Here is a 7966-nt window from a genome sequence, read left to right as displayed (position 1 = left end):
ATAGACTCCACCCTTCAGCCATTTCCACCATGAGAACCACCATTGCCAGCCTCTGGGTGAGGACTGGAGATCACCCAGAATGACAACTGTTGTCAAGGTGACAGAGATCAGTTCCCCTGGATGAAATGGCTGTTTTGGAGGGTTGAGTCTATGGCATCATACCCTGCTGAGGCTGATTGCCACCCCAAGCCTCACTGTCCCAAGGCTCCACCCCCAAATCTCCAGGAATTTCCCAACCTGGAGCTGGCAGCCCTAAGGTGAAGTGATCTCTGTAGCTGGGAGATCCGTTGTGATTCCCAGACTGCTGCCACTGCTGCTGTGGGGGGAGAGGAAGGAGCACTGCCACCACTGCTGCTGCTGCTGCTCTGCGGAGTGGGGAAGGAAGCAGGCAGGAGGCTGGGAGAGTGAAAGAATGATGGGGTGGGGGCAGAAAGAGAGAGAAAGAGTGATGAAGTGGGGAGGCAGAAAAACAAAGAGAAAGATGACAGGTCAGAAAGAGAGAGGAAGTCACATGCATGGAGGAGAAATAGAGAGCAAGAAAAGGGGGGCAGAGGAGAGAAATAGTGTGAGAGAGGTAGGGGGTGAGGAGAGGAAGCAAAGGTGTGATGAATGAGATAACCATCCCGCAAGTTTCTTGCAGGTCTCCACTTGTTATTTATTAATTCAGATAGAAAGACCCCTTGATAAAAGTTATTACAAAATTATTAAAAACAATATTAAAAAGGCAGGATCAGAATTAATTACAAAAATAGATAACGTTTGTCAAAATACAGTTTAGGATAAATAAACTATACAGGTCTCCACTTGTTATTTATTAATTCAGATAGAAAGACCCCTTGATAAAAGTTATTCCAAAATTATTAAAAACAATATTAAAAAGGCAGGATCAGAATTAATTACAAAAATAGATAACGTTTGTCAAAATACAGTTTAGGATAAATAAACTATACACTGGACAGAAAATAAGACAATGAAATGTAATGTACATGAAATATATACTGACCAGAACATTCACCTAATGCTGGAACTGTCCACAGCAATTGAAATATTTTACAGCGGGCAATGATGCCGCAATTAGCTGAGCAAGGTCGAAAGACCCAGATCTGAGTTTAACCCACGAGGGGCCAAAAGTCTGCAGCCTTAAAATCCACTCCATTTCCTTGTTTTGACAGAACTTTCTCATTATGATGGTAAGATTTATACAAATCCCAAAAATGAAATCAGTGGGTCCATGTTCTTTTACCATAAAATGCTGTACCAGAGGTGCACCAACTATTTTGGAATAACTTTTATCAAGGGGTTTTTCTATCTGAATTAAATACAAATTTATGCTTGTATAGATTCCCCCTGACAAAGTCTGCATGGCGAAATGCATAGGGGCTTTGTGTAATAAATCATTCACCCATTACCTTGCATTTTTCTTTTTTGTTCCGTTGGCACATTGCTGGGTGCAGCCCAGATTTTCTTCTATTTGGCTGTCTCTCAGGCACACATGCCCATTCCTTTGACTAGCATGAATTTTTACATCTCTCTTTCAGGTGAAATGCGGTATGGGAATGAACATCGCAGGTGCTGTGATTGCATTAATGGGCATAATTCTATATGCATTGGAGTGGTTTCAAAATTCAATGGCTAGTAGGCAGGATGATGATTTATCAAGGGTAAGTGAACAAATTTCTTGAAGAACTTTGAGTCTATGGGTGAAATACACAGAAGTTGCTGGTCTCATTGCCAAAGACTCTAGCCACTCTTCTCTTCTGGAGGCTTTGGGAACCAACGGTTAGAAAACAACATGCAAAACTCAAACTGCACACAGAGCTTTCCTACATATGCATGATCCTCTTCTTTGCCTTTTGGCTTCAGAAAGTTTGAATTCTTGCAAGATCTTAAATATATGCAAAAGTTTAAGTTCATTTGTTACGAATTATCCAGCATCCCACTGCCCATAGTGGTAGGGTTGCCAGCTAAAAGGAATTAGTTAAAAGTAGTTAAAATAATTTCCAGTAGATAAGTTTAGCAATGTTTCTCAGATGGGCTTTGTTCACTATTTATGGTTATTCTATTACTTACTTCATTTATAGCTCATCTTTCTCCCAGTGGGAAAGCAAAGTGGCTTACAATATGCTTCCCTTCTCTGTTTTATCCTCACAAAAGCCCTGTGAGGTAGGTTAGGCTGGGAGTGTGTGACTGGCCCAAGGCCATCCAGAAAGCATTCATGGTGGTGTGAGGATTTGAACCTGAGCCTCCCATATCCTAGTCTGACACTCTTACTACTCTGGCTTTCAGTATTTATGGTGTCTCAGTTGCCGGGCTTTGCACGCTGGTTCTCCAGCACAGTTCTCCATCAAGGAAAGAGAGTTCGATACAGATTGAGGAGTTATCATTCAGTGGATCAACACTAGTAACCTTTCCATCAGTTTTAATAAAACACGCTCACGCATCACAACTGCTTCAAGCACTTGGCACTTGACATTCATGCCCGTCCAAGGGTACGAAAATGTAAACATCACAATAAAGGTACCAAGTATCTAAGGGTGGGCTTCCCTTTGCTGGAAGTTTTCAAGCAGAGGCATGGACAGCCGTCTGTTGGGAAGGCTCTCGCTTAAGATTTCTTCCACTCAGCAGGTGGTTAGACTGCATGGCTTATAAACCCCTTCCAGCTCTAAGACTCTGACTTTCCTTAAGATAGCAAGAAATGCAGAATAACATGCAGATACTCCACCATCAAATTCCCCATTTACCCTCCTTCAGTAAATAGCCAAGAGAGGGACCCTATTAACCACTGACTGTAACTTTCATGCTTCCTCTACTATACTCAATCCCCAAAATCAAAATTCCACAACCAAGTTCATAGCAGAATAATTATCATGATGGGATGGAGGCAATGAACAATCTGGCTCTTGCTGGTTTGGGGTTGTTGTTGTTTGTTTGTTTTGGTTTTTTTACTCCACAGGTCTCCTGAGTAATCTTGTCAGTTCTGTGGTTCTGCCATTTCCTGAACTTCTTGCTTTAAGTTTGTCTATTTACCCTGCTGCTTTCAGCAGTTATTCTCCTGCTGCTTCCCCCCCACAAATCCCTGGGGTTCTAAAAAGTAATCAGACAAATGACTCAAGAGGGATGATAATGGTATTTTCCTCTGATATTTAATAGGCTTTTATTTTAAATTGGTTTACAATTAGAACAATTCTCCAGTGTTCTTTCTATCTATCATTGTCATGCCTTGTGCGTAGCATTAAAAGAATGCGCAAATGAAATTTTTAGCATTATTTTTGCCTATAAAATAGTGTCTTTTTTTGAATATTATTTTTATTGGGTTTTTCCAACATAACATAGGTAGAGACATCCAAAAGAGTTTCCTTATACCTTGACACAAAATACTCCAGCATAACAAAGTTCTAATAATTATTATCCCTCTTAACAAAGACGTACAGGACTCTTCATATTTCTACGTAAGCTTCAATCTGCAAAAAGGAGAGAGAAAACCATTGATTTTAACAATTTGTAACATTTTGTTTTCCTAAATCCTTATAGCCTAATTAACACCAAAGGATACTTTATTGCTACTAGACCACTAGAAACAACATTACAGTACTGTTTTCCCATCTTATGGATACCTTTCATCTTCACAGCATCCCAGTATAGGTTTACACTAAATCTCAATAGCTAGCACCTCATTAATACATCCCATATTATAACTAGTATTTTTTTTCACAACCTCCTGTTATAAGTTAACATTACCTCAAACCATATTTACACTACATTCCACTTTCCCCTATTACATTTTTAACAATACACGTAAGAAACTAACATTTCAACCCTCAGATCATATCGCTTAATTCCCCCCCCCCATTTTTCTGTAATCTCTTCTTCTTAAGAGTCATATTTGGATATCATATCTCTTTAAGGTCATCACACTCTATTTCCAATTCTTTCACTTTCAATTTCAATGTACAAGCTTTCACATTTATTGCAAATCTAGACCCTTTCACTAGACAACTGGAAACTCACTTATAATCATGTTTTCCCATATTGTATCCTTCACAGCATCCTAATATAAATTTGCATTACATTATATCTCAGCTACACTAAACCTCATTACTACTTCCCATGGTTTAACACTTTTTCACAGCTTCCTATTATAAATTGCCATTGTCCTAAACCACATTTTTACTAAATCTTATTTTGCCATTACACATAAGAAAATAACTATTTCCACACACAATTCAAATAGCTTAACCTTTTCCTGGGTTTTCTGTAACCTCTTCTTTTTAAGAATCATGTTTAGATGCCTTATCTCTTTAAAAGCATCAAGCTCTATTTCCAGTTCTTTCCATTTCAATGAGCAAGTTTTTACATTTTTTGCATATCTATTCCCTTCCGTTGAAAAACATCCTGCTCCTTCATTAGATAAGCTAAACTGCTCATTCCATGAGATTTCTTGGAAGTCACCTTCTGCCGTTTCCAATAGAAAAAGTTCTTTGGTTTAGCCATTTGAATAGTAGCACCTTTAAAACTTTTCCCAGGTAAAGACACTGTATCTTGACACACATTTCCTTGATAAGAATTCTGTTGGTCAATAGGACTTTGCTGGTGTTGCCAAAATTCTTCTTTATTTTCCAAATCTTTCATATAAGGAAATGGCAAGTGATAGCCTTGTTCATCCTCAAAGTTGTACTGATACTGCCGTGGTTCTTCCTGAATTTCAAAATCAGAAGGTGGGTTCTGGGGCTTCTCAATAAGATTTTTGAAAGCTCCCTTAACTGCTTGCTGTATTTCCTCAAGCAAGAGCTTTTTAAATCGCTCCAAAGTAAGTTGCGACACCTCTAAGTTCGCCATTTCCTCTGCCTCCTCCAGCTCCATTTCAGACTGTTTTCTTACCCCACAAACCACAAAACTTAAATAATGTTCAAATGCTTATGCAGGAAAAATCAAAATTGTAGTGCAAACATCACTTCAATGTTGTTTCAAGTAGTAATACATTCCAACATTTCCATGAATAAAGTTATTTCTTTCTTTCCCCCTAAAAATTACTCAGGAAAGTTTTATTTCCATTCTCTGCGCAGCCGCTTTCATTCCTATGTTATGAAGCGCTCGAGGAAAAAAAGGGGGGGATTTTAACAAAGGTCTTGATAGTAAAAAGTACACATACTCACTTAACCGGTCTTATCTTGTCAAATGTTATGCTGAGAGTCCAATAATCTCTAAAAAAAAACAGGTGGTCATGACTGTGGCAAACATGGCGACCATGTTTGTCTCCTTGCCCCCACTCCTGCGTTGAGACAGTCTCTGGCTCACCCCACATCCGCCACTTGTGGGGTGACCGGGCGAGTCTTTTGCTCCCTGACTTCCCTCCAAGAAATCGGGTGGGGTCCGTGAAGGTCTCGAGGATCCAGGATCCAGGAACCCCAAAAAGAGCAAGGAAGGATGGTGACGCTTGGGAGCTCCCGAAACATCAACTGCGCTGCGCTGCGCCATTCCCAGAAGTCGCCTATGAAATAGTGTCAAACATGTCAAGAGCCTTGGTGATATTTAAAAACATTAAGTATGCTAGGAAAGTCTTTTTTTTTTTACAATGACATGTTTAAAGATAAATCCATACATCATGCAGACACCTTGAGCAGATTATTTGGATTATCACCACAGCCCCCATCTCTTCCCTAAGTGAATTTTTATTGGTGTTTTCAATTTTGTTGTACCCAGAAGGTTATTATTAGGGTACTTTGTCATATTGAGTGTTTCAGCTGAACTAATTTTCCATAACTGAGCGGAATTCTAAATGTGATGTGGAGTTGTTCCCTCACCCATCACATCTAGTTTGGGGCCTGAAAGGTGCGTAATAGGTGATTCATATGCTTCAATGTTCTGCAGTCTGTAGGGACTGGTCTTTGTGTCCTGCTCCTCATGTTCAGCTTCCTGGAGTTCTGCATTGCTGCTTCAATGGCGCATTATCAGTTCCTAGCTGTCTGCTGCAGCAGTGAAATGGTAAGCATTTGGTACCGGGTTCAGAGTTTAAGCGGCGGGGGGCTCTCTGGTAGCTCAGACCACTTTTCAAAACATAAAACCAAGCAACAGTGCAGCCTTCATGAGAAAGTGAGTGCAATCTCTTGAATACTTTATGTGTAATTTAAGAAAGGAAGAGAAATAAAAGTGCAAAGCACCGGTTAAGGAACGCTTCTTATTAAGAGGCACAACCATGGACATACTAATGTTTATGCTGGCAAGGATATCCATGATTGGGGAAAATATGAGTTTCTACTCACTGGCAGTGTGACATGGCTAGTCAGAACTGTGTGTGTAATAGCCATTCCAATCTCCCATAAGGGGAACCAGTCACACTACCCATAACTCAACTAAATCAGGGGGCCCAAAATCACTGCAGAGGGTGCTCCTACACCCCAAAGGAGGGAGAAGGGCTGGAACTCTTAAGAGGGAAATGAAATTTTCAATCTGTATACTGGAAACTCATGAATTTTTAAGCATTTTTAAAAGAATTATGCTGAAGAGGTTCCAGAACTCTGTTCCGATGTGTTCCCCCAGAAAAAAAATCCCGGGGAGGGAAGAAAGGAGGGGAAGCAGCCTGCCTGTCCAGCAAGCCCTGCTCTGGGCTGGGTACCATCCTCACAGCGTGGCTGAGGGCCTGGCTGGGCAGCTTGTCTCACAAGAGGCTGGATCACTTGGACACCTCCTGCCAATGCAGCTCCAGCTGGTAGGGAGGAGCTCCCCCTGCACTACCTTAAAGCTTGTTGCCTCCATGCCCCCCCCCCCACACACACACTGCCTGGGGCTCCGGCAGCACAGGGGACTGCCATTTGCCACCTGACTCAGCTGTCGCCACCATGATTCTGAGGTGGGGGCAGGGCTCTAGTCGGGGGGGAGCTCTCAGGTACGGAGCTCCGGAAGAGAACCTCTAGGGGGCGGGGCGGTCACGTGGTGAAGCCCCGCCCCCTTCTTTACCCCGCCCTCTGCTTCGATCCTCATTCCGTTTGGGAATGAGGATGAAGCAGGAGGGTAAGTAGCCGGGCCTTCTGACACACTTCCGGTGATGTCAGGGGGTGTAGCCTTCTGTCACTTCCGGTGATGTCAGGGGGCGTGGCATATGCAAATAAGTTATGCTAATGAGTTATGCTAATGAGCTCCGGCAGCTCTTTTTCTACAACAAGACCCCTGGGTGGGGGGGCTTCAGGGCTGGGGGGGCAGCTGGCAGCAGCATTGCCTCTCCCTAACACAGGACCCAGGGAAGTTGCCCTGGATGCCCCATGGTTATGACCACCCCTGACTGAAACACACTGGTGTTGCTGAATTTGGGAGAAATCTATGCAGGGAGAATTCAGGCTTGGTCCATAATCTTGGTGCCACCTGTTTCTGGGAGGTCAGCAAGGAAACAGTTCCTAGAACGACTGGTGAGTCTGAAGCAAATGCATGAGAGGAAGAAAATGCTAATCCAGGGGTGGCCGAACTGCAGCTCCGGAGCTGCACGCGGCTCTTTCACACAGCCGAATTTAATGTTAATAAAAAGCAAATGTGCATATTTTTTAATAAAAATGTGTGTGTAAGATTTGTTTATGTCTTGCAGCTCTCAAACATTCTGGCATTTATTCTGTGTGGCTGTTACGTTAAGCAAGTTTGGCCACCCCTGTGCTAGACAGTTGGAGGGACTGGACAGGTTTTCTCAGTTCGTGAGATTCTATAGCAGCAACCGTAGCCCATGATGGAGAGGGCTTCCTTGACTCTCAGTTTGTCTGCTCTGACCATACGGTTACCAAGTACCTACCTTCAAATCGGCGGGGGACACATGGTTCCCGGCTGGAACATCCCTCGGTGGAACACATCCCTGCTGCACCATCCCATTGCCCAGACGGGACGCCAGCACGCTGGGCCCGTAGCTGGGTGACACTCTGGCAATGGAGCTGGAAACTCGATGGTACCATCGAGTTTCCCGCTCCATTGCCAGAGCGTTGCCCAGCTA

The 7966-nt window shown here is 42.7% G+C and overlaps 1 protein-coding gene across 1 annotated transcript in view; it reads left to right on the top strand.

Annotated features, from left to right (window-relative positions):
* LOC107114978 (membrane-spanning 4-domains subfamily A member 8-like) overlaps nt 1–7966 on the top strand; it is a 48223-nt gene that overhangs the window by 27393 nt on the left and 12864 nt on the right. Inside the window, exons 5-6 of the mRNA XM_015416584.1 lie at nt 1539–1661; nt 5869–5982. Coding sequence (XP_015272070.1) covers nt 1539–1661; nt 5869–5982 — 237 coding nt within the window. The remainder of the gene's footprint in view (nt 1–1538; nt 1662–5868; nt 5983–7966) is intronic.

This window comes from Gekko japonicus, unplaced genomic scaffold (genome assembly GCF_001447785.1).
Source record: "Gekko japonicus isolate JY-2015 unplaced genomic scaffold, Gekko_japonicus_V1.1 scaffold4038, whole genome shotgun sequence".
Taxonomy (NCBI): domain Eukaryota; kingdom Metazoa; phylum Chordata; class Lepidosauria; order Squamata; family Gekkonidae; genus Gekko; species Gekko japonicus.
Note: the sequence above shows the minus strand (reverse complement) of the source record. Positions and strands in the feature narration are given on the sequence as shown.